Raw genomic sequence first — 27,891 nt, 5'->3', positions numbered from 1 at the left:
AACTAACATAAAACTAAATAAATAAAGTATAAAATAAGAAAATCGGAATTAAAAATAAAAATAATTCGCCCCTAACCATCCTGCATCCACCTGTTATAATCCCCCCCCCCCAAAAAAAAACTATAAATGCACTAAGCTTCAAAGAAAACTATAACAACAACAATCGCGGATGCATCGATAGAAAGCACTTGAGAAGAATATGGCTGAACAACAACTTTTGGGCGCCATTGTATACAACATGCCAGCTGAAATAAAAAAGACCTCTCGGCGAATTCAAAAGTTATCCAGAAAAATCGGAAAAAAAGAATAACTCTTTCGTGTTCAATCAGACCTGCTTGAATATATATATATATATATATATATATATATATATATATATATATATATATATTATCCAATCAAGAATCGATATTTTTTTACAAATTTTTGTTTGATGTTGTTTAGCATCATTCATTCAGTGTTGGCATTTGTTTCCTCGATATCTTTCTAGTTAGAATTCTTTCTAGAAAAACATGGGTACTTATGGGAGGGATCACGTGAAGGTTGTTAACGTCCATCAGTGAAAATGCCACCGTCATCTTTCCGATGTTGATAACACCATATCATTTTTATTCCTATGTTTTACAATTTGTAATGTTCAATTTTAGAGGTAATCATCATGATATCATAAGAATGCGAAGATTCTCTTGTTGGCATTGGTTTACCCTGATATTCTTCTAGTCAGTTCTTTTTAGAAAGGCATTGGGTACTTACAAGAAGGACTACGTGAAGGTTGCCAACATCCTACGTGAAAGTGATTTTATGGAACGAACTGGATTCGAACTTGGAACACCCACTTGACCACCATCAACTTTGAAGTTAATGAAATTCAGAGAATATACTCAAAATTGATTAGAAGGGATACAAGTAAAAAGACATGAATGTAATTTCCCAGGATTCAGTGAGAATTTCTGCGCACTTTTATGCCAAACCCTGAATATGTTATGGATTTTTGTATTCTTTTTTTTTTTTTTTCAGTTTTTATGATTTTCAAATTATAAAAAGAATAAAAATAAAACATTCTTTCGTATTATTTGGATTCCTCGGATTACTATTCTCATTTTGAGTGCTATTTTCACAACATTTTGGTCAATGTAACCCCAAACATCTTCAAGTGTATGTTGTCAAACTCAGGAATTTTCATGGAATTTTAAATGGAACACTTCTGGAGGTTGAAGGTTCAATGCTCAATGCGGGTGATACTCAAAATTTACATTTCCGAATTAATTAGGACGTCTACTCAGTCATGGATGACGGAACGAGAGCATGCCCCCCCCCCTGGATTAAATGAAGGTTTCCGTTCAAAATTCCATGTAGATCCTCAAGTTCAACAAAAAGATTCCCGAGTTCAACAAGATACACCAGAAGAAGGTCAGAGATTACATCGTCTTAAATATGGTTAAAGTGACACTCAATATGAGAAAAGTGGCCGAAAGGATCCAAATAGTATGAATAATCAATCCTCATCACGAAAATTCAAAGACATAAAACATTTTTATCTACGTAAGGCGAAAAAAAAAACAAAAAAACGGAAATTGACTCATAATATCGTACTCCCTTTGATCAAAATGAAATATACTTTTTTTATGTTGTCTTTTTGTTTCAAACTTTCACAAAAGAAGGGAAATAAGTCTTCTCAGTTCTTGTTAGACTTACATCCGGACATTGGTTATTATTTTAGTATTTCATGATTTTTTCCACAGATAATTTTTTTTTATGGTTAGACAATTTTTTTCATGGTTGGACAATTTTTTTTTATTGTTAGACAATTTTTTTTTATGGTTAGACAATTTTTTTTATGGTTGGACAATTTTTTTTTTTATTGTTAGACAATTTTTTTTTTATTGTTAGACAATTTTTTTTTATGGTTAGACAATTTTTTTTATGGTTGGACAATTTTTTTTTTATTGTTAGACAATTTTTTTTTATGGTTAGACGATTTTTTCCCTGTACGTTTCTTCAAAGTCTCATCCAATATGTCTGATTTTACAATAACTCAAATAATTTGTTTGATGAAAAAATTATTTTGAGTGTAAATGACAACACTATATTAATGAACAATGTCTTTCCAGTCATACGATAAAGTTTCATAAAAATCTGCCCAACAGTAAAGGTAATATAAACGTTTAAATGCAAAAGACTTGTTTTAGGTAATTCCTTACAGGTTTGAGGCTCTGAATGTCTCCATTCTTCTTCTTGGCATGTGTTGGATAGCTTTTAGAAATTGACTTTGAAACAAATCTATCTCTGCCCAGGTATCCAGGTATTTATTTATACTTCATTCTCTCAAGTTCATCCTTATTACATTCTTCCAAGTTTTCTTTGGCCTTCTCTTTTGAACTGAACCCATAACTTTCATCCATTCTTCCAATGTGACCATACTATCGAAGTCTTCTGTTTTGCACGCATCTCCCTATGCTGTTAAAATTTGATCTTCCTTTGAAGTCATCAGATCTAAGCATGCCTTTAAGACTCACATTAAACACTAATCTTATCATTTTCATATCATATCTCTTCATGCAATGCATGTCCTCAACCCTCACTGACCAGGTTTCACTTCCATACATCATTGTCACACTCTGTACACATGCCAGAATATCGAGGAAAGTAGAGCCAAGTAGTTGCATGTTTCTAAGCATTTCACGTGTGTTGCATTGTTAAACAGTTTGTCTTTGTAGTTTCAGCGCTATTACTTGTTTTTGTGTTGTAGAGAGGAATGCTGTACGATCTATGAACGTTGACTTTATCACCTCCCTGCTTCACCTGCACTCCAAGTGGCACACGCTTGACTCCAAGCACAAATATCTAACCCTACGGAAAATGATTCTGATTGCTTTAAAGAACTTCATCAACACGAGTAAGTCTGTGACTTTTATAAAAATAAATCCTGATAGATGGCATCACCAAAGAACCGAAAAGGCCAGATTCTTTCTTTTTTCTTTAAGAATATTATTTCTTTTTTCTCTTTATTTATTGGGAGGAAGTAAGGGTTTGTAGGAATTGTCTTAAGGCATAAAGTGTTGAAATTCAGGTTCTCTAACGTGGTATATATATATATATATATATATATATATATATATATATATATATATATATATATTAGTGTATTTATTTATACAAACATATGCATACATGCTTTTGGTGGGACTTCTTTTAGAGAAGCAGCATCTTCAGGCCAGATTTTATTTCTTATTCTTAGATAAGAAAAAAAGATGTTTCCTGAAGATGCTGTTTCTCTAAAGGAGTCCTACCAAAAAATGTATGCACATATGTAGCCAATAATATTTATATAAATAAGCTATAATTTTGCTCTGCTTGTCATTGAGCACTTTTTGATAAATACTAGAGTTTACGAAACAATAATACAATATGTATATGTATATATATATATATATATATATATATATATATATACGAGGGGTGTGCAATAATTAATTCCCCTGAACCACTTCCCATAGCAGTAGAGCAACGAAACTTGGCACAGTTATTAGTCTTTCTCTACATAGGAACCACTCAGAGTTATGCATTTCTCCCGTCGTTTGATGCAGCTCTGGAGACCGTTTTTGTAGAACACCCCAGGTTGGTCCTCCAACCACGACATAACTTCAGAAATCAAGGCTGCATCATCTGGGAAATGCTTTCCTTTCAAAAACAACTTCATGGCTGGGAAGAGGTGAAAGTCAGAGGGTGCAAAGTCAGGAGAGTAGGGAGGATGGGGAAGGATTTCATAACCACACGCTCGTGCTTCTGATCTGGCAACATGCGAGTTGTGGACAGGAGCGTTGTCCTGCAGGGGGAGGGTACCTTTGCTGATCTTGCCCCGCCTCTTGATTTTGATAGCTTCCCTTAATTTCCTCAAAAGTAAAGCATAATAGGCTCCTGTAATTGTGGTACCCTTAGCCAGGAAATCTGTCATCACTACTCCGTCCTGGTCCCAGAAGACTGTGAGCATGACCTTGCCAGAAGAGGGCTGCACCCTTGCCTTCTTTGGAGGTGGTGAGTCCAAGTGCTTCCACTGCATTGACTGGGCTTTGGTCTCTGGATCATAGTGATGGACCTAAGTTTCATCTTGTGTAATCAGTCTTTTGAAAAACTTTGACTCATCTTCTTGGCACATCTCCAAATTCATCCTCGAGCACTCGACGCGTTCTCGCTTCTGGAATGGTGTGAGCAGCCTGGGAATCCATCTGGCAGACACCTTATGCATATGCAAATGGTCATGAATGATAGTTTCCTCAGACCCTATACTAATCTTGACATCTTGGGCTATTTGGCGAATAGTAATGTGCCGATCTTCCAAATTGGCAGCCTCAACTTGACGGACAGATGCCTCATCAATGGCAGAAGGGGGCCGACCAGGTCTGGGAGCTGTTTCCACATACTTCCAGCCATCTTTGAGTTCACGATGCCAGCGTTTTACAAGGTCATATGATGGGGCATTATCACCATAAGTTTCTTTCATTTCATCAAAAGTATCCTGTAGTGTGCATCCTTTCAAATACAAAAACCGGATCACTGCTCAACATTCAACAGGCTCCATTTCACACCTGACTCAGTTCAAACACCTGTAAAACAGAAACCACAATTAGTTCAGAGCTGTCATTTGCCACATAACCCGTAGAGATATAAATCATTGCACATGCAAAATTTCAGCTAGATCAGACAACTGGAAGTGGATCAGGGGCATTACTTATTGCATGACCCTCGTGTGTGTGTATATATATATATATATATATATATATATATATATATAACTTTATGTCTAGAACCCTTACCCCAAATTTGATAAAAATATAATCTATTGCATAATTTTCGTTCTAGAAAATGTCTGAAAATTTTGATTTAAGGGATTTTGATAAGAAATTGAAATTTCGGATATCTTGCTTAATTTTGTCTTAATGACTATGAATCAAATTTAATTCAAATCTGTTTGTTCCCATATTATGCCCCCTAGAAACCTTTAAAATATTCCAAAGAAACTGGAATTTAGATAATAATTAATGCCTTTTCACAAAAAGTAGAAATATCTGAATTTTCACAAAGATCTTCATCACCTTTTCGCCCTCTTGTATAAAAATATACAGCACAATCATGCTGACACACCGGTTCTCGCCAGATCACCGACGTTAAACAAAAATGAGCCTGGCTAGTACCAGATGGGTGACCATTTGGGAAGGCTAGGCAGTGTATGTACTGTGCCAAGTTGTAGAAATTTCCAGATTGGTATCTGGGAGCGCATTTAACTCACTGGGAGAGATGCACTCCCAAATCAAGACGGAAAACGAGAAATTACCGTCTTTACTTGTCTTCCTGAGATTACCATGGCTTTAGATTTAGAAAAGCCTGGTCGCCGATGCTGTTAAAAAAACTGCAGGATCGCTGCTGATGATGATGGTGTATAAAAATAATCAAAATAAATGTAACCGGTATTAGTACCCCTTTATACCTAACAGCCGTGTTCCATATTCATAAAGATCCATTAGTTTAGGAGTGAATCCTGTACACACAAATATATAAATATAACTTGATGTAAATAGAGGTTTCATAACTTGTGATATTTGACATTTTTTCTTATTTTTTAAATTAAAACATTGAAAGGACTCGTGGCGCAGTGGTTAGAGTACTTGGGGAAATCAATTTTAAGAGTGATATTCTCCTGAAGGTTGAAGGTTTAATTTTTAGTGGGAACGACTAAAAAATACAATTGTGAATTATTTAGGACCTCTATCAAGTCATGGTTGATCGAACAAGAGCATGCTACCTCCATGAAGTAAATAAAGGGTTCCATTCGAAATTCTGTCCAAATTCCCAAGTTTGACAGAAACGTCCCCGAGTTAAAAAAAATACACTTCAAGAAGGTTGGAGGTTACATCGGCCAAAATGTTGTGAAAATCACACTCAAGATGAGAGCAGTAGTCTGATGGATCCAAATAATATGATTAAAAATAAAGTGGCCAACTATAGTCAAGGGCAATTCGAAGGCTCTCTTTTCATTACACTGAGATGTAAGGGAGGGCGCCACTCCATTTTTAGGGTTATTCCACTTGCTCTTGGTCCTTATAATGTTAGTGTTTAGCAAGGGAAAATCACATATCATTTTTAAAGTCTTTTGTATGACTCAACCGAGGATTGAACCCTGGTCTCTTTGTCCATTAGCCCACACTCTTACCATTTTTCCAAGTAGGCTGGTTTACTTTTTTAAATTAAAACTTGAGAAATAAAATAGATTCAAATATGAAACAGGCCTGATAAATAATAGTATGAAAATATATTTCGAGCTGCACAGAAACGTTGGTTTCATTTCTGAAGAAAATCGGCAGGTAAAATATCTTCATACTTTCTATAAATATATTTTCATAATACTACAAAACTCTACGGTCCTGGATATGACCTTTAAACTATATCCGATGGTGAGGCCCCAGCTTGCGGGCTTTGGGGAATGTGGAGCCACCCTTTAATTGCCATTGTTCCCAGGTCCACTCTGACCTGGAGTGGTAGTCCTTATTAGGGTCCCAACTATGGGTTAAATAGAAACCGATTTAAAAAGAATAAATATACTCTATTAAAAAAATGTTCTTCAAAATCACTGGATTCGGCATTAAATAACCTGAAGAGGGTTGATATGCCGTAAAACAAAAACAAACAAATAAACAAATCTCTACTCATATATTGAGCACTGTTAAAGTAAATACTGAATATATATATATATATATATATATTTGTGTATTTAGGCAGCATGTTTTCATTTAGACAGACATTGTTGAACAGCACATAGTGTTTCTGCTTAATCGCCTTTTTTTGCAATTTCTCCATTTTTTAGTGTGGTTGTTCTAATATCTAATGTGTAGATGTGCACATATAGTTACATATGTATATCTATATATATGTTGTAACGTAAATTTATAAATTAATTAAATAAAAAAAACTGTAACTTCCATACCATTTTGTAAATCACACTTTTAAACCATTGTACATTTTTTTTAGTCACGTTTTTAACACATTAAAAACATTTTTTTTACACACGAGACGTTTCACTGTAATTTTGACTGAAGCACATGGAAGCATCCATATTTTAAACGAAACATTAATCAAAAACTGTCTGAAGACGACTGAAGAAAATCAGTTGAAAGTACTTGCAAAAAAACAAAAGAAACAGATGGACAAAAACGACTATGGAATTTACACAAATTCGACCGAGATATTAGAGCAACCATAGGACAAATGGAGAAATGAAAAAAAAGACAATTAAGCAGAAACACTCCGTGCTGTTCAACAATGTCTGTCTAAATATATATATATACGTAACATATTACTTTATTATATGTGTATATACTTGAAAAAAAAATCTTTTAGTTGGAGCCAGTTTTGTGAAATTAAAGATTATCGAATTTGTACGATTCAATAGCTTACTACTATATTGCATTGAAAGATTAGTTCTTGCCGATTTACCAAAGTTAAGCAACACAGAACCTGGTCATAAAAATACTGGCAGCTGGCCAAAACAATCGCCCAGCCTCAGTAAGCATCTGGAGGCCACCACGTTTTACACCTGCTCTTCATGCTAAAGATTCATCAAGAATGTTGTGTATGAAGGTAATTGTGAAAGGTGGGAGGCAAACTTCTTGGACGGTTGCCAAGCTTCTTTTTTTGCTTTGTTAGCAAATTGTACTTGCAGGTTGCATTAAGAAAGCGTCTCTGACACACGAAGGTCGCCTTTTCATTTTATCTGTTCTTATTTGATCGATAATGGTTGACCTCCTTCGAGAAACAATGAACATTCTCTAAACGGCTGCCAGTATGATAAAAACTTTAAAAAATTCTTTGATTTTAAGGAGTCATAAATAACAGACATAAATTATGTTTTGGAATTTTTGAACGAGGATTTTATGACTTGATCAAGAATTGAACCTTGATCTCCCGGTCCTTTAGCGAACACACTTTAGCATTACTTTCGTATTCTTTTTTTTATTAAATTAAACCTTTAAAAAGCTAAATGGCCAACCATAGTCGAGGGTAATCCAAAGGCTCCCTTTTCATTATTTGCTACATCGAGGTGTAGGGGAGGGCGCCACTCCATTCTCAGGGTTGCAGTCATAAGTAACAGACATAAATTATATGGCTAAGTCACTAAATCATGGCGTGAGTTTATTGTGAGAAAAAAAAATTGCAGGCATTAAATTTTTTTGATTTGTTTTTGTTAAATATTATTATATGAGGAATCTTTTCGAGTTAAAATCAATTGAGAAATACACATTTTTAATATGTAAACATTAAGTAAAGTTATCCAATATGGTCAAAATGGACGGCCATTTTGAATAACTTGTTATTCTTTACTTAATGTTTAAATATTTAAAACGTGTATTTTTTTCAATTTGAGTAGTTTTATATGGTCTTGATTGTATCACATGTACTAACCAACTAGTCAATCGCATTGAGGTGTTTCAAAATCACGTAATGCGTTTGGGACGTCGCCTAATCGAAAAAAAAATAAATATCCATCCTCCGTCAAACTACTTCCCTACCCCTTCTATTTGATAAAATCATAAAGTAAAACCCTTAAACTTTTTGACCATATCAAATGATCAACCACTGGCCTCTCAAAATTATGATTTGAGGGTATGTTAGAAGGCAAAAGAGGCAGAGGAAAGCAAAAGAGAAGGTGAAGAGAAAATGTTTTTGATTGGACATCTTTCAACAGTTGGGCATCCATCAACCAACTTGGCCTGGATCTGAAGGAATGACGAAAAATAACTCACGTGGATTCGCAATCTGCACCAAAAGCAGAAGATGCGACTTGTGATAATTTCTCAATACAAAATGTGCATTTCTCAAATGATTTTAATTTGAAAAGATTTCTCATATAATAATATTTAAAAAAAAAATTTAATGCCTACACAGAATTTTGTTTTCTTGCAATAAACTCACATCGTAATTTAGTGACTTTAGTTATGTTTCAGAATTTTTGAGATGATGGTTTGATACTTTGTATGATTTGGATTATTCGGACTACTATTCTCATTTCGCTTGTTATTTTTACGTTTCGCCTCTAACCTTTTTCAGGCGACTCTTATCGAACTCTGGAAATCTTTATGGACATGTAACAACAGATAAAGATGTTAGGTACGATCAGTACTAAATGACAGTTTTTTGGAGGCTGAAGGTTCAATCCTTATTACAGGAGATAGTAATGCAAAAAATATAAAATTAAGAATAAAACTACGATCACTTCCGTTGGTCATGGCTGACATGTGAAATGAGCATTTTTACTACATATGAAGTATTCAGATATAATTATTTTACGTAAACAGAATTATGTTAATTTAATCTTTTGTTCTTTAAATTTTCACGGCACCCCTTTTACAAAAAATATATATTTAAATGAATATTTAACAACGCTTACCAATGTTTTTTATTATCGAAAATTCCAAAATATCTAACAAAATAAATGATATTATACATTTTATTTCTTCTTCCAACAACACCGACTATATCTCATTCCTCGCATTGTAATAGCCTTCTAATTCTCTACTACATTCTTTTTTGATATTTAAACATCGGTATCACATAAATAATAATGTGTGAGTGAATATTTGTTATTACAAATAATTTTGGTTATAAAGTCATGAAAGCTGTTTTCCACCTATATCTTCGCGGCACACCAGTAATCATTCTGCGATACACTAATGTGACATGGCACGGTGATTAGGAATCACTGAGTTAAGGACTAATAAAACGTTTTCATTCATGATGGGGTGATTGTAAAAATGCAGAAAAAATTCAATATTACAAGGGTTTAAAATGATCCTCCTACAAATTTGGATCAACCGTGAAGATGGAATTTTAATTTCCATAAGTGCTTTTAACGATTGCTCATTTGTATGAATTAAAATTTTAGATACTTTTTTTTAAATCGATTCCTTTTGATCTTTCAATTCTAACGTTCAAACACTGACTTTCCATGTCTAACGGAGACTTTTAATCTTGACATTGTTTCTTCCGACTTATAACCTTGACATTTCCCTGACGTTTCCAGAAGCTGGGCGTGCAGCATTTTTGATGGGAGACGGGGTGAATGTCATGTTTAACAGTACCCGTGAGTGCGTGAACTTGCGAAACATGGACAACCTAGTGCTGGTGTCGAGCCTCATTCTGAGAAAGTGCTGCCTCATTAAACTGCTGCCGGTTGATAATTTTGAGAGCCTGCTGACCTTTGACATTTCCATGTCAGACAGGTCAAATTTTCCAGTGTCTTGTGAATATGCTTCAGGTGAGTTTTGCCCAGGTTAATATTGTTAACCAGGATGACAAGATTTTCTTTTCCTTTTTTTTCTTCATTTTAATGACAAGACAGATTACAGAGTTACTTCTTTATCAAGTCCAATTTATCAGACTAGCGGAACCTGTGGAAATTCCACAACGGACTCTTTCATATGTAATATATTGATATTGGCATTCTGTGGATGTTCAGCGTAAATGGAGACGCCCTGATATCGTAGCTCTTTTTGTTAAAACAGCAAAAGTATTTATCTAAGCTAGCAGGGATGCCCGGCATAGCCCAGTCATAAAATACACTTAAATATGATATTTTAATTTATGCAATTTCGTATATATTATTATAGAGTCAATGTTCTATCGTTTTTTATATATTCTAAAGTTGTGATTAAAAAAAAATATATACATATATATTCATGACTTGGGTGCATTAGCTTGAATGGAAACCAAAACCAAAACTTATGAATAATTCTTGGTAAAATTATTTATTACAAGAAATAGAAGATAATAACAATTAAACGACAGTCACTCAGAAGAAAAAAGATGTAAGCATGACAAACAAAATAAAACACACACACACTATCATATTAATATATGGATAATGGACCTATGTAGGCACTTTGTGTGTGTGTACTGTGTGTGTGTGTATTTTGTGTGTGTGAGAGAGTGCATTCCCTCTAAACTCTGAAATGGATAGGTCAGTTTTTAAAAATTTCACGCAAATGTACTTTGTGTCTGGGAGGCTTCTTAGATAGGTTTTGTATCAAATACTCTTAAATGTCAAAACCCGATAATCGAAAACATCGGATTACAGAAGGAACAGTCCAATTTTGACCGAAGTTAACATCACAAGTGCATTTTAGAAATTTTATCACTGCAGAAGCAGAATGGCCTGGCATATAAACTCAACAGTAGGTTCTTTGATAAGACAGAGGCCTGTTCGAAATGAATGTTTATGTTTAGAGCACAACTGAACCATGGTAGTTGTCTTTTGCATATTAAACTTTAATTCAAGGCATTATATAAAAATAATTTTATAAAATTAACAGTAAAGTAGTGCAATGTAGACTACAATGTATTGTGAACTAAGTCACGCTGTAAAGGTATGGGAAGTTCTTAGTGCACTGGTGCAGGCAATCAGTCTAATTGATTGAAAAATGGGCAATTTCATCACTTTTGATGGCAATAAAAGTATTGGAAGTGTGGAACATTCATTAGTCCTAATTCAATCTTGGGCAACATTGGGTCTCCCTGCTTGTGTGTGTGTGTATATATATATATATATATATATATATATATATATATATATATAATCTTTTTCAAATCCAATATGGTGACATAAGCTGGTTTTCTTATGCATGTTTTAAATTCAATTATTTTTGGGAGTGTTGAGTGCCTATAAACACTGCAATAAGTGTTTTTTTTTTTTTTTAATTTATGTTTTTGCAAACTTTAAATGTTGCCATTTCCTTTTATACAAATTTTTTCTTCTCCAAATTCTTATTTATTCTATATAAAAAACTTTCTAACACTTATTTTCAAATATACATTTGTCCCTAAGGAGTTGTTTAGTAGGCTTTTGCTATTCAAGGAAACACACATGACGTACTTCACACAAAAAAAAAAAAATGAATTAAGAACTTATGAATGTGAATTGGATATATCTTTTGAGTATTTGTGTGTGTGTTTATATATATATATATATATATATTACTTTTTTCTTAAGTTTATATTAAGTATATATTTTTAAACTATACATTCTTTGTAATATAGTTCAAATTATTACAAATGTTAGTGGTAATTTGTAATGCTATCTGTTTGTCTCTGATGAGTTATATGATGGTACAATGGACTATATTCCTCATCATCACAATGAAACGCATGTAAGGTATTTATGGAAAAAATATAGATATTCACTTACGAGGAAAATAATTTAAAATGTAAAATAAAAACATAAACAAGGTTCATGATTATGAACTGATTCTGTTTTGTGTTTATTGAAATCTTATTCACCAGTATGTATGTATATATATATATATATATATATATATATATATATATATATATATATATATATATATATATATACACGTATTTTCCGGCTTGATGACTATCGACTCCCCAAAAAGTTGCTTTATGGTGAACTTCTTCTTAGCAAAAGACCCCAGCACAAGCCAAATAAACGTTTTTATGATAGCATCAAGGAGAGTTTGGTAAACTTTCATGTTCCTCTTGATAGTTAGGAGTCCCTAGCATATGATTACAAGCAGTGAAAGGCACTGATATTCAAGAGTGCAGAACATTTTGAAGCAGCCAACATAGACCAAGCGAAGCTCAAGAGAGCATGTAGGAAACGCCAAACCTTGCTGCCCAATCATAGAGATCTTTGGATCTGTGAGATGTGTGATCAGGCTCTGTTGTCTAAGGCAGGTCTTGTTAATCACATGAAAGCACATGATGATATGGGTTCTGTTGCTGTTAGTTTCATCCAAACCAATGAACCTTTTCAGTGTCATAACTTCCTGCACTGATGATTCTGGAAGGGTGAAACACTAGTGTCTGTAGGTGTTTAAAATAATTTATTTGGGAGGGGGCAAAATTTAAAGATTCCCGGGCAATGCCGGGCAACCTGCTAGTATATATATATATATATATATATATATATATATATATATATATATATATATATATATATATAATGAGTTAAGAAATTCCAACGAAAGAAAAATGTATATTTAAATAAGGAAGTAGTCACCAACAATGTGTATTTTTTAACATTATTTTATTATTTCGTGTCTTGGTTTTTCATTGAGAATTATGTTTGGATCATTGTAATAATGTTTTTAAGTCATTGAAATCGTTTTTACGCACGTAAACATTATTACAATGATCCAAACATAATTCTCAATGAAAAACCAAGACACGGATTAATAAAATAATGTTAAAAAATACACATTGTTGGTGACTACTCCCTTATTTAAATATATATATATATTACCCAAGCGGGCAACGCCGGGTACCCCGCTAGTATATATATATATATATATATATATATATATATATATACTAGCGGGGTACCCGGTGTTGCCCACATGTGTAGTAAGGAAACTGGGAGGGGGGGGGGGTAAAAAAGATGGTAGTAGCGGGGTGAGGGGAATCAAAACAACAGTAGGCAGTCCGGGCAGAGAAAGGTGTTAAAAAAAAGTGGAAGTAGGCAGGCAGGCTTAAACCTGTAACGTAAAGGAGGAAAAGAAGGTGTAAAAAAGAATCTAATGTATTAGCTGATATGTTCATCACAAAACCAGAAGTTGCGAGCGTTGGAATTAACGGTAGTCGATCAAAAGGAGACAATGACTTGTGAAAATACTGACGAAAAAACCGACCCCTCCTTATTGAAAACCGCCGAGTTGAGGGTGAAGGCATTAATGTTTTTGGCCAATTTTTCGATATTTGAAGAGACTGAGCTTTAAAATGATACCGATTTTGTCACATTCTGACACGTCTATCGAAAGTTTTTGCGACACACACACACACACACACACACACACACACTTTGCATTTTATATAATCGATTATTTAAATATTGGTCAAATCACTTTCGGTCACCTAAATTGTTTTCAACATTACTCAAAAACAACTTACTTTTCTAAAATTATATTTTAATAAAAAAACTAAAACTCATTCTATGGAAGCCAGATAGATCCCATTATTTTATTATACCACACCTGTACAAACTGAAACATTTTGACATTTGCTTTTCTATTCTAAAATTAACTCAATCATCATTCAATTTTTTTTTCTTCACTCATTTTTTTAAAATTAGCCCAGCCTTGACAGTCGTGTTTTAAATTTCTTCCATTTCTTTTTTCTACGCACATCTTATCTTTCTTTTAATAATGTTATTTGAACTCATTCCCTTTTCCTTGTACCCATTTGTGAATTATTCCACGGATTTCTGCCTTTGGATTACTTTGGACCGTCTTCCAATTATGCGATTCCCTTGTATTTTACTAGTGGAAATGGAAACTTTTTTGGATTCTGGATTTTTGGATTTTACCGTTATTGGATATTTTACCCTTCACGTGACTATCCATTCGCATGAAATCACCTTTTTCTTCACCCTATTCCCTCTGCTTCACTATTTGTTACCAAGTAAGATCTATGACTTACTTGTAGTTTCATTAAATACTTTTGCAAGCAAAATCCGATCCCGCATTTTGCTAAATCCTACCCTCTGATGAGAAGGAAAGTATTTCTTCGAAACTCTGCGGATTAAGGACTATCCACTTATTTTGTGCTTCCTTTTTAAAATTAAATATGTTTTTAACTCTTTTTCAAAGTGTTTTTTAACACGTTTTATTAACTACTTGTTCTTATATATATATATATATATATATATATATATATATATATATATATATATATATATATATATATATATGTGTGTGTGTGTGTGTGTGTGTGGTCGTTTTCACTGCCAGAACTGATATATACCAGAGCCTTGTTAAGTGGTGACTTTTTTTACTGCATAAACTAGTGTTTATTATTTACTAGTGTAAAATAAGGACTGTATTTCGAGAATTATGTGAGGGTTCCATCGATGTGTCAACTAGATTCTAGAGTTTGCATGGTAAGTATTTACAAAAATCGATGCTTACAACGCAATTTATAAATTTAATAAAAATGACAATAGTTCCTCAAAGCATCTTGTAAATTTTAAATTTAAACAATGCCACCCTTTTTTTTTTTTTTTTACTCACGTTTACCCCAAACAAGGTATATCGCCACATGGATGTAAGGGGCTACTATTTGCAACCATGCCTAGGAAAAATTTACAAGATGTTGGTTTACATTACATTTAAACTTCAGCATATCAGAACAGTCCGGGAAGCAGGTAACAGGAAGGGAATTCCAAAGTCTAGCTGTTCAAGAGAAGAAACTATTAGAGTAGAAAGCTGTCTGGCATTTAAGGACTTCAATAGTGAAGGGGTGAGATTTTGTTGCTAACTTGGATTGTTGGGGATACGTACATCGAGGGGGCACAAGTGCAACGAGTTCATCAGAGCACATTCCATTAAAATATTTGTAAAACAGGCACAGAGATGTAACATTATGGCGATGGAACAGGGATTGGAGTGTGGTTGACAAAATGGGGTCTATTAGATTGAAACTCTTTTTTGGACCCTATCCAAGAGGGAGATGCTAGTAGTAGATGTTGAAAGTATTCTTTTTTAATTTTTTAATTATGATCTTAAAAAAATTCCTTCTATGTTTTACTAGCATTTTAGCTCGGCGTTGCCCGGGTGTTTGGAATTGTATGTTGAGTAAAAAAAAGCAGTCAATTTTTTTAAAATTTGACCCTTATTATGACCCCTTAACATTTATTGTTTTGGACTCAAATCAAGTTATTAAGTTAGATCCATGTTCAATGAACCTATATCTAAAATTTCAAGTGTTTAGACCCAAAATTGTCGGAGGAGTTTGGTAGAGTTCTCAAAGGTCAAATCATTGAACTTTAACCCCTTAACAGCCAAATTTCTGGCCGAAAACCGATTACAAAGATTTTCCCAAATCTCAGTACGCTGCATATCAAATTTCGAGTCTGTAGACTGCAAATTGACAGAGTTATTGCGTAGGGAAATGTACACAGACGGACAGACAGACACACACGGACACTTTCACTTTTATAGATATATATAGATTTGAGTAATGTCCTTTTTCTGAAATTTATTTTATTGAAAGCGTTGCTTTGAAATGCCATGGGCTAAAGTGTTTTTTTCTTTATTGATTGGGTGATCTAAAAAATATATTTAACTTTGGACTGTCATTATACATTTCTTATATATAGAAATATATACACAGGCGGCAAAAAGAAAGTCCACACTTGTAATTTTTTCAAAAACTGCAAACTTAAGCTAAATTTAATGTAACTGTTTAAACAAACTATACCTCATCTGGTTGGTCTTTTATTCTGCTATAATTTTACCTGTTCATATTTGACTTTTAATTGAAATATTCTAGTGTTCACGTCAATTTAAAAATATAACTTCAAATTGAGGAGGCAAAAAGAAAGTCCGCACAATGGAAAATTGTTATTTAAATGTAACTTTAGGACATTAATGCAACACAAATACAACAGGAACACAATAAACTAGTTAATATTTAGTAGCATAGCCCTTCTGCAATTTGACAGCCTGCAATCTTTTGGGAATTCCTTGAAGTAGACTGCAGCAATACTCCGGGGAAAGGACATTCCACATTTCTTTAATTTTTGTCCAAAGTTCTTCCAAATTTAAAATGTTATCATTGCATAGCTGTTACTTGATGTAATGCCATACGTTTTCGATAGGATTGAGGTCTGGAGATTGTTCAGACCAATCCAAACACGGAATATCATGCTCTTCCAGGAACCTCTTGATGTTGCCAGCTGTGTGAATGGGAGCATTATCCTGCATAAAGATGGGATTATCTTCCAAATTCCGACCAAAGTAGGATAGAAAATGCTCAGTCAACATATTAATGTACTTGGTTAAATTAATTCGACCTTGCAAACGAACTATAGGTCCCGGACCATTGGTACTAATAATGCCCCACATCAAAACTGAACCTCTACCACCTTGCAGCGTTGAAAGTGAGCACCTAGGATTAAATTCTTCATCTTTCCTCTGACGGACGTACTGCCTACCACCACTGCCTAGTTTGTTAAACTTGCTTTCGTCGCTAAAAAGCACTTTTGACCAATATGAAGAGTCATGATCTTCATTGCATCTGACAAAGTCCAAATGGTGCTTTCTGTTCTTTACAGAAATCATTGGCTTGCGTCTTGCAACATATCCTCACAAATTAAATTCCTTTTATCTGTTCTTGACAGTAGAAAGAGAGCACTTTTTAAAAAGATTGCACTGTCGTTGGATTTGGGGAGCCGTTTCAAATCTGTTTTTTAGGCTGCGGATCTTGATAGCATTGTCTTCCCTGTTAAAGGTAACTCTAGTACAACCAGATTTAGGGGCATCACGAACACTGCCAGTTTGTTGGTGCGTTTGCACAATCTTTCGTCCCATTTTCTCATCACATTTCAATCTGCAGCCGATTTTTTGATTGGATAAATCAGAAAGGTGGAGATTAATGAGCTCCTGATGATCACTAAGCAAAAGTCGTGGCATATGGACTAAATGTTACGTTGTATAACCTGGAACAACAACAATTACGATTAGAGATGCTTTGTTGCCTGTTGGTGGATATTTTAAACTGATTTAGGGGCGATAATTTAAGCTGGGTTTAAGCGAATTTGTTGCTGTGGACTTTCTTTTTGCCTTCTCAATTTGAAGTTATTTTTTTAAATTGACGTGAACACTAGAATATTTCAATAAAAAGTCAAACATGAACAGGTAAAATCATAGAGGAATAAAAGGTGAATCGAATGAGGTGTAGGTTGTTTAAACAGTTACATTACATTTAGCTGAAGTTTGCAGTTTTTGAAAAAATTACAAGTGCGGACTTTCTTTTTCCCGGCACTGTGTTTGGGAATGTTCAATGTAACTACAGAGCATATATAAATAAATGACAAAAGTCTACATTCAAAATTTCAACGTGTTGACCATCTTACCGTTTATTTCTTTAAGTACGTTGAAATGCACAATTCTTGACAGCACCTGTTTCGTAGTGCAAAATTATTCATGTAATTATTATGTCAATTTTTGAATTTATAAGCCCTGCCCTTAACTCATCAGAAGAAAAAGAACTTATCAACTTTACACGAAAATAAAGGAATATGGGCATCTGAAATTGGGAGAGAAGTTGCAATTATGGTTCAATTTGTTACGCCATGTTTGAATTTTAATCTCATCGTTCATTTCTTATATATATATATATATATATATATATATATATATATATATACATATATATATATATATATATAAATCATAAAATGGACTAAAGATGAATTTGTATTTTTTAAATTGACCTAGGAAATTATCTAATTTTCTATTTATTTGATGCAAATAGGTATTCTTTTCCATGTTGTCTTTTTAATGGCTTACTATATGATTAATATGTGCATAAAAAAAGCTTGCTATAAAACTACTGTCTTCTACAAAAACAATTTATTAGAACGCCTCTTAAGTGAGAGGTTATGACTGCTGTTATTCAAACACCTTATAAGCACCTGCTCGCAAATAAGCCATTTCCTGTTGCATACCGCATGAAGCCCAATAATATATATTGGACCATTTCTATTATTCACATTGTATTCACGGAGTATCTGCAAAGCTGGTTTGAAAGGTAAATATATTTTCAAATCAAAACATTGTGTAATTTTAAAACTTACACTACTATATTATATTGAATAATGTGTACAGTAGGGCGGTGTGTGTGTGTAGAAAATCAGTTTTCAATGAAGTTTGTTGAAGTAAAGCTAAAACAGCAGCCACGGATTTCTGTGAAAGTTGGGTGGGGGTTGGAGGTGAGGTAGAATAAAACATGAATGATAGCACAATTATTTACTGCTGGAAGGAAAAACAAAGAAAACTTCCAAGGAATGTGTTCCTTATAGGGATTGTAGTGACGGACCTAGTAGCAGTAGCAGCTATACATTCTTATATGTTTCTTATGTTTAACTAGCTTCAAGACCCGGCGTTGCCCCGGATTAAATAATGGGGAATCCTATGTTCTTTTGCATTGAACCCATAACATGATATCTTTATCGTTTTTTGTTCTTTGAATTAAAAAAAAAAAAAATTATTTTTAATTTTTTATTGGTCATTTTCTGGATGGGGCACATATATATATACCCATCGTTTATTAGATGGAAGCAATCCAAACAGTTTTAGATAGTGTTTATGTTTTTCTTTTTTCTTTTTTTTTTTTTTTAGATGAGGATTGATAATTTGAATTAACTTCAATGCTATTTAAGGCAATACAACATGGGATGAATACCACTAATTTTAAATAGATATTATGTTTATAGTTCATCTCTGTTATATTCTGTAATCACATTATGGCTACTTGGATAAATATATTTCATTTTGATCAAACAAGGTGCAATAACACTGATGTGTGTTTGGGTTTCATGCATATAAAAAAGGAAATACATTTTATTTATATCTTGAAAATTATATATTTAAAAAATAATAAAAAACGTTAAGAAGAGGTTCAGCGGGTTGTGTAATGTGGTCGTTACACTTTAACCGTGTCGTTACATTTCAACATCTCTGACCCACACGGTGTCTGGTATCGTCGCAGTAATAAACAAACAAGGAAGGATATAAAAAAAATTTCAACTCAGTTTTTAATTTTCTTATTTTTTAGGTTAATACAAAAAACGTTTATTGCAATAATTTTTGACAACATAATTCACTGCCTTTTCTTTTCTGGCATTGACATTATCACGCATGTGTCTGCTCACTGCAACATGTGCCACACACCTCTGTTCTCTCTGCTTCTCTGACCATGTGGCACATTTCTCTCTCGCTGCACCCAAGTCAAAACACGTCCATTTATTTCCTTTTGCTTGACTACATGCTGTTCTTTTTTTCTGCCTTTTTTTTATCTCCTCCTTTCTGTGATGTCAGCGCATCATTTTGCTTAATTTGCATATTTGCTAAGACGGCTACTGCTGCTAATATTTTCGCTAGTCAGCTATTTTAGACTGCTGCTGATTTTCTCACCCATGCTCATACACACTCTGCTACAATAAGAGTGTACCGCTTCGTTACAGCTATAGCAAGAGGGCATAGGGGTCTACATTGATTTTCATGATATGCCGGATATGTTCAAGGAAATTAAAGATTATTTGTATTCATTCGAACTACTGTTCTCATTTTGAGTGCTATCTTTAGTATGTTTTGGTCGAGGTAACCTCTGACATTCTTTAGGCATATCTAGTCGACTTCGGGAATCTTTCCATTGAACTTGTGGAATCTGCTGAGAATTTCAAGTGGAACCTTTTATTATATCCACATCATAATACTATGTAGTAATAAGTAGTGATCTGCAGGGTGAAACGATAAAATTGTCGCCTTAGAGAAGACGATATGATTCCATTTCCGTTTGATGAAAACCGGTTTTCTTTTTTTGTTGCAGAACATCTACTAATTGGCCAGTTGTGTATAAATCCCAAGAGTGATAGGAGCCTTCTATCATGTCTGAAAGTGACACAATGTTCAACGAGTGAGATCAGAGATGTGCCGCTGTAAAACTCATGCTCTCTACTAATCAAAGTTATGACAACAGGACCATTGCCAGCACCCTCAAAATGCAAATCCAGACAATTCAACGAAGTTTCTGACCACAGTTATAGTCTTTGGTGTGGTTTCAAGTGAGGGCCACATCATGCGACCTGACATCTTCGAAGTCAGCTTGAAAGTCAACACCAAAGTGTACCTGGATGTGCTGAAGAGTGTGGTGACCCCCTGGTAGAATCAGGTGACTGCTGGCAGACCCTGGGTGTGGCAGCAGGACTCAATGCCAACTCACAAGTCCAAAGCGACCCAGGCTTGGCTTCAGAAGGCGTGCTACGACTTTGTATTGTCTCTCACTCCCCCACCCCCTGACCTGAACTCACTGGACTACTTCATTTGGTCATATGTCGAGAACATCACTAACATGACCTCTAACAACACCAAAGCCAGCCTGATTGCCGTCATCCACCGAGTATTCGCCAAGCTCCTACCGGTGCTTGTGGAAAAAGCATGCTCCCAGTTCCAGATCCGTATCTCGGCGGTGATTGAGGCTGAAAGTGGCTACATGGAATAGATGTCAGCTCTAATACATAATCAAGTTACCAAAATTGATTTTTTTCAATAAAAGTTTTAAAATAGAGCTGTAGTGTTGTTTTCTTTAGGGCGACAAATTTATCGTTCCATCCTGCATGGTGATAAGTGGTAATCTATAATGATAAGTTATAAGATTGTACATCTAAAAAATAAACTAGGTTTAAGGCTCCCAAAATTCATACTGGATTTGTCCACAGGGACCTATGGCATAGCAGGCTAAAATAATACATAAAATTCAGTTGTAAGTGATACTCTTCTGGAGATTAAGGGTTCAATCCTCATTGCGATACTAGGAATATAATTGTAAATTACTTAAGACTCCTACCTGGTCATGGCTGATGGAAGGAGAGTATGTTACTCCTGTGGATTGAATAAAAGGCTCCATTTGAAATTCCGTGCAAAAAGTTGCCAAGTTCGACAAGAAGAGAGAAGGTCGGAGACTACATCAGTTGAAACATTGTGCTAATAACACTCAAGATGAGAAGATTAATCTCAATAATCCAAATAATACATTCTATGTTTATTTTATGTCTTTAATGATCTTCCGACATTCCAAAAGTATTCTATTCGTTGTGAAAATAACGTTCATTATAGATCACTATTTATTACCACATCGTACTATCGTGTTACCCCCCTCCCCGGCCTTCTGGATACAATAAAGGGTTCTGTTTGAAATTTTGCGCAGATTTCCCGAGTTTTGTAAAAAGATTCCCGAGTTTGACTAGATACGCCTAAAGAAGGCTAGAGGCTACCTCGACTGAAACGTACTGAAAATAACACTCATGATGAGACCAGTGTAATGTTAAAATGGGTGATTAAATGACAGAGGCATTGTTGTCTTATTAACGTTTTATCAACATTCATACAAGATGGCTTTTTGACGCGTTAAGCCATGTTGTTCAGCTTCAAATCAGGATTGTTCCTGCGTGTGTTCCTATGCCAAAAAGTCATACTCCTTGCACATAAGAAAATAGTGCTGACATCATAACAAACAGTAGTTCGAAAAAATACAATCTTTAACCAGTCTTGAACACATTCAACATTCCATGAGAATCGATGGTGACCCCTATGCCCTCTTGCTACAACCCATTGAACCTTTTAACATTTCTTTTATTTTTTGATATCTATAATTTTCCAGATATAAATCGAACGCATTTACTTTTTTACATGCATGAAACCCAAACATATCAGTTTCATTGCACTTTCTTTGATCAAAATGAAATATATTTATCCAAGTAGCCTCCATAATGTGATTATAGAATATAACAGACATGAACTATAAACATTATATATTTGAAATTGGTGGTATTCACCCAAAATATCCTGTATGAAAATAATTTCTTCTCATGTTTACAATTTTTTGCCTTGGAAAAATAAAAATTAACATTTGCAATATTAGGCAAAGTAAAAAAAAAAAAAATGATGTTTTTCTTTTACAGAGAGAATTACTTGTTGATGCTGCATTTCTGACGACTGTAAAACGGCAAATGGCTTTAACGAATCAAAGTGAATTTAATTTTTTAAAATATACCAATAAAAAAATAATTATTTAAATTTTGAAACGTTTCTTTTGGGGGAGGAGGTATTCTTTGTTTGGTTTTCTTTTATGAAGCGAAGAAAATCTATTTGAGAGAAAAAAAAATGAATTTCATTTCTTTACATTCTTATACATTTCAGTTATTTTATGAACCTAACCGATAATTGCTCCTAGTGACCCTAGATGGAATCAAAGAAAATTTTCAATGGAGTTTCTATAAAACATGTAACCCTTATAAGTTCTTGTTCAGCCGTCCTCATAAATAATCTTATTATACAAAATACTTCTACAAATGATTATTATGCAACTGCTTCAATGACTACAATACATACATTAACCCTTATCCTTGAGTGGTCTCCGGGCCTTGATATGCGGTGACTTCTTTGTAAAAAAAAGGTCTGCTTACATACAGATTTTTATAACACACAAATAAACATTTATATATATATATATATATATATATATATATATATATATATATATATATATATATAGTAAGTTATAAAATGTATATGGCGATTAAGCTACACTGAATATTCCGCGTTTCATCCACTTTAGGATTCTTCAGGCTTATGCGCGAATTCTGTGGTTGTTTGTCGTTTTTATATGCTCCTCTTCTATTGAAATTTTAGTTAGCCAATAAGCTTACTAGTATCCACCGCGCCCTTCCTATCAGCGAATGAGAATGCATTTATCGGACAAAGGCCTATTTGACCTATGGTTGACCTGTTCCTTTGTGTGTTCTCTATTTAGCCTGGATATTTAACTTATTGATCTTTTTTTGTTGGGGGACCAACAAAGGAGAAATTGGACCTAGTAATCCATTCCTGTTCGTCTGTTCGCACTTTTCTCAATAAATTTTTGCACAAACATTAGTCATGGTGAAAGTAAATTTTTCACTCTTGGAGGGGATTCTGGCATGCTTGGTTTGTTTCTTTTTACATTTTGTAGATGACTATACATGGCCACATGGCAAAACGACCGCGGTAGTCAATTGAATTGGCTACCTTGGTCGTTTTGCTAGTTTTTGGCCCTTTTTAGTTTTTTCTATTGTGTGTAAGTTCAGTTCGTTTGGAGCATGTTTGTATAGATATGTTATCATTTTCTTGGATATTCGTTTATGGGCGTAGCTTGTGCACTTTTTATATTGCTGCTGGTTAATAAAGATGTATTATCCCTTGGCTAGAAGCAAGGTGTAGTATCTGTTTATAGACTACAAAATATTGCATTTTTGTCCCAGTCTAGAGCGTTCTTTTTTGGTAGCTGGATGTTTTTCAAGATTAAAAATTGATTTTGTCTCTAAATCTGTACTCGTGGGGATGCAAGTAAATAAAAAAAAAAACATTTATGTTTCTGCATTTTTGAGATGAGGATCGATTATTTTTTTTGTATTTGGATTCTTTGGACTACTGTTCTTATCCTAAGTGTTATTTTCACAACGTTTTGGTCGTTTGTAACCTCTGACCTTCTTCAGGCGTATCTTGTTGAACTCAAGAATTTGCACGGAATTTCAAACAGAATCCTTTATTTAATCCACAGGGGTAGCATGGTCTCGTTCTGTCAGCCATAACTGAGTAGAAGTCTTAAGTAATTCACAATTGTATTTTGAGTATCATGTGCACTGATAATTGAACCTTGCAAGGATCTGTGGCATAATAAATAAAGTATTGGGTAAAATTCAGTTGAAAAGTTACACTCTTTTGGCGGTTGAAGGTTCAATCCTTAGTGCGAGTGACACTCAAAATATAATAATGAATTACTTAGGACTTCTACCCAATTATGGCTGATGGAACGAAAGCATGCTAATCCCATGACTTTTATAAAGGGCAGTCTTGGAGACTGTTCATGTTTGATTGAGAAGGCCTTCTTTCTGTAAACAGAGGGAATATCTCTTAGGTTTGAGCATGATTAGTCTCTAGGATCTTTGAAAAATTTAACGTTGCTTTATTTTAATTACTCCCCCGCCTTTCCCCCCCCCAACATATAACGGAATGCAATGTAATTTTATTTTAAATGTACATATTTTCGATTTCTTCTTTTTTAAAATCCCTCCATAGTTTTGAGAAAGTGAAGGCAAAACCAGTCAGCTGACTCTCTCTTTATTTTTCTTTCCTTTTCTTTGCCCTCCCTCCTTTTTTTTAAAACACATTTTACTTTTAATCATGAATTATAAAAGTCTTCCCTTCATGATTGCGATATTTAAATTCTGCACCCCCTCCCCCGCAAAGAATCATGAAATATATATATATATACGATTTCTACTGTTTCTTTTTATTTTCTGTCCATATATTCAACTTTGGTACTTATAGTTATTTATTGTTCCTATTTACAATGCCTCCCCACAGGACAGAGTTATATACCAGAGTCGTTTTTTAATGTGGAGAAAAGGAACAAAAAAAATTGTCTCAGTCGTGAAGGATTTCTTCTCCACTGACAGAGAACAAGAAATTGAAGTGCAGCATCGGAAGAACAGATACTACACTTTGATCTTGTCCCACACCGCAAACTTTATTGACTTTTTTATTTACTTTTTTGCAGTTTCTTCTATTGTTTGATTGTTTTCTATTAACTTTGTGTTTTTTATTTTAAGTAGACATGCAACCCTCACTTGAGAATGATAGTTGGGAGAAAGCGGAGACACTCGATAAAGGAGTCACGTTGCAATGTTTCAACGAAGAAAAGGTTGATGTCATGGAAGATCTCAAGGATGAAACTAGCAAGGCAATTACTTCCTTTCGTTAAATAATTTTAATGGCACTTGTTTTGTTTTTTTATTTATTTGCCTAAAAATAAGTACACACTTTCAGTTTTTACATGTTTGGAATAATAACAAAAATTCGAAAACTTGAATTTCAATCATCATGTCGAAATTAGTAATATGTCCAAAAATTATGAAAAATGATAAAGTAGAAAATTATTAATGAAAATTGTTTTTGAAGTTAATTGTAAGTTCTAAAAAAATATACAGAATAGTTTTTATGCTAGCAGGGGAGGTAACTGCAGTAATCGTGGATCGTTAGAGCATGAAAGTAAATATTGCATGTAATAATGTAGTAATATGTTACTAATTTCGACATAACAATTAAGTGGATAATATTGCTTTTAGTTGAAATGCAGTTTTTTGATTTTCGTTATTCCAAACACGCACCCGTTTTTATAAAGCTAGGGACCTAACACTTTGCCTCTTCATCATCTTTTGAAAAAATAAAAAACTTGGAAAACTAAATCTGTATTCACGGTGTTTGCCTCAATCTATAGCAGTTCACTTGTAGATCATTACTTATCTAAAACTAGCCTGGGTGCTTGGCGTTGCCCGGGTTTTTGGAGGTGTGTGTTGAGCAAAAAAAATAAATGGTAGTAGGCAGGTAGAAGGAAAAGAATATGAAAAAAAAAAAACTGTAACATCTTTGCCATTGCGTCCATCGCCAAACCGGAAGTGGTGAAGGTTTAAATTAAGGCTAGATAATCTAAAAAATGGAATGACTTTCGAAAATATCGGCAAAAAAATCGACCCCCCCTCCCTGTAGAAAAGTGCCCAGTTGAGGGTGAAATAATTAATGTTTTTAGCCAATTTTTTTATATTTGTTGTCCGAAGGTACGAGCTTCAAAACGATACTGATCTTGTGAAAATCCGTCGCCTCTGTCGAAAGTTTAAGGCAGACGTACATACATACATACACATATTTAAACAGACAGGTGAGATTTGTATTATAGATGACAATGCTATTGAGTTTCGTGTTTATTCGATATTTCAGCTGAAATCATTAACTGTATCTCTATCTACTATTATATAAAAGTTACTTTGTGTGCGAGTTCCTTCCTCATAGGTTTCAAAACAGCTGAGCCTATCTTTTGCAAATTTCACACAAAGCTAATTTTTATTTATGGCAGTGTTCTTAGATATGTTTTGTGCAGAAATTCATATGATAAGTATCGAAAATCAAACAAAATCCAATCTTAAAAATAGTCTTTCTTCTCTTATAAATAAAAAAGAATTTTTACAGGGGAATATTTTATGTTACACCGATGTAACCTTGGCCGGTGTAACATAAAATATTTCCTGATAAAATTCTTGGCCGGTGTAACATAAGATATTCCCCTGTAAAAACTCTTCTTTTTTTTATCTATAAGAGAAGACAGACTATTTTTAAGATCATCAAGCCCAAATATCAGCTGACATGATATTGTAAACAAAAACAGACGGAATTTGATAGAATGGCATTATCATTATTATTTAAAAACTCTGAGTTCAACAAAAAGATTCCCAAGGTCGACAAGATACTACTGAAGAAAGTCGTAGGTTACATCAACCAAAATATTATGAAAATAACACTTAAGATGAGGACAATAGTTTGAAAAATCCAAATAATATCAATAATCAATCCTCATTTAAAAACATTGCTGACTTAGCCAACCAAGTTTCAGTCATGGCTGTTCAACAGTTTTATTTTATCACGTTTCAATGACAAACACGTCTGCATACAATATGCAAAAGTACCAATAATTCTGACACTCTTCTCTCTTGGCACTATTTTGACTCTGATGGCCCACTTTGATTCAGAAATACGAGGAGCGTGCAATAAGTAATGCCCCTGACCCACTTCCCATAGCAGTAGAGCAACGAAACTTGGCACAGTTATTAGTTTTTCTCTACATATGAACCACCGAGAGTTATGCATTTCTCCCATTGTTTGATGCAGCTCTGGAGACTGTTTTTATAGAACACTCTAGGTTGGTCCTCCAACCACGACGTGACTTCAGAAATCAAGGCTGCATCATCTGGGAAACGCTTTCCTTTCAAAAACAACTTCATTGCTGGGAAGAAGTGAAAGTCAGAGGATGCAAGGTCAGAAGAGTAGGGAGGATGGAGGTTAATTTCATAACCATATGCCCATGCTTCTGATCTGGCGACATGCGAGTTGTGAACCAGAGCGTTGTCCTGCAGGAGGAGGGTACCTTTGCTGATCTTGCCCCGCCTCTTGATTTTGATAGCTTCCCTTAATTTCCTCAAAAGTGAAGCATAATAGGCTCCTGTAATTGTGGTACCCTTTGCCATGAAATCTGTCATCACTACTCCATCCTGGTCCCAGAATACTGTGAGCATGACCTTGCCAGCGGAGGGCTGCACCCTTGCCTTCTTTGGAGGTGGTTAGTCCAAGTGCTTCCACTGCATTGACTGGCTTTAGTCTCTGGATCATAGTGATGGACCCAGGTTTCATCCTGTGTAATCATTTTTTGAAAAACTTTGACTCATCTTCTTGGCACATC

General features: G+C 34.2%; 1 protein-coding gene across 7 annotated transcripts in view; it reads left to right on the top strand.

Annotated features, from left to right (window-relative positions):
* LOC145246606 (cytosolic carboxypeptidase 1-like) overlaps nucleotides 1-27,891 on the top strand; it is a 331,801-nt gene that overhangs the window by 193,307 nt on the left and 110,603 nt on the right. For 2 of the 7 annotated variants that reach the window (XM_080108270.1, XM_080108269.1), the window contains exons 9-11: nucleotides 2,750-2,896; nucleotides 10,073-10,306; nucleotides 25,217-25,344. In XM_080108270.1, coding sequence (XP_079964396.1) covers nucleotides 2,750-2,896; nucleotides 10,073-10,306; nucleotides 25,217-25,344 — 509 coding nt within the window. Of the gene's footprint in view, nucleotides 1-2,749; nucleotides 2,897-10,072; nucleotides 10,307-25,213; nucleotides 25,345-27,891 lie in introns of all 7 variants that reach the window. The other 5 variants (XM_080108268.1, XM_080108267.1, XM_080108271.1 and 2 more) reach the window with 4 other exon arrangements.

Source organism: Euprymna scolopes, chromosome 24 (assembly GCF_053919585.1).
Source record: "Euprymna scolopes isolate OS-2025 chromosome 24, ASM5391958v1, whole genome shotgun sequence".
NCBI classification, from domain to species: Eukaryota; Metazoa; Mollusca; class Cephalopoda; order Sepiida; family Sepiolidae; genus Euprymna; species Euprymna scolopes.
This window is presented reverse-complemented; position numbering and strand designations above follow the sequence as displayed.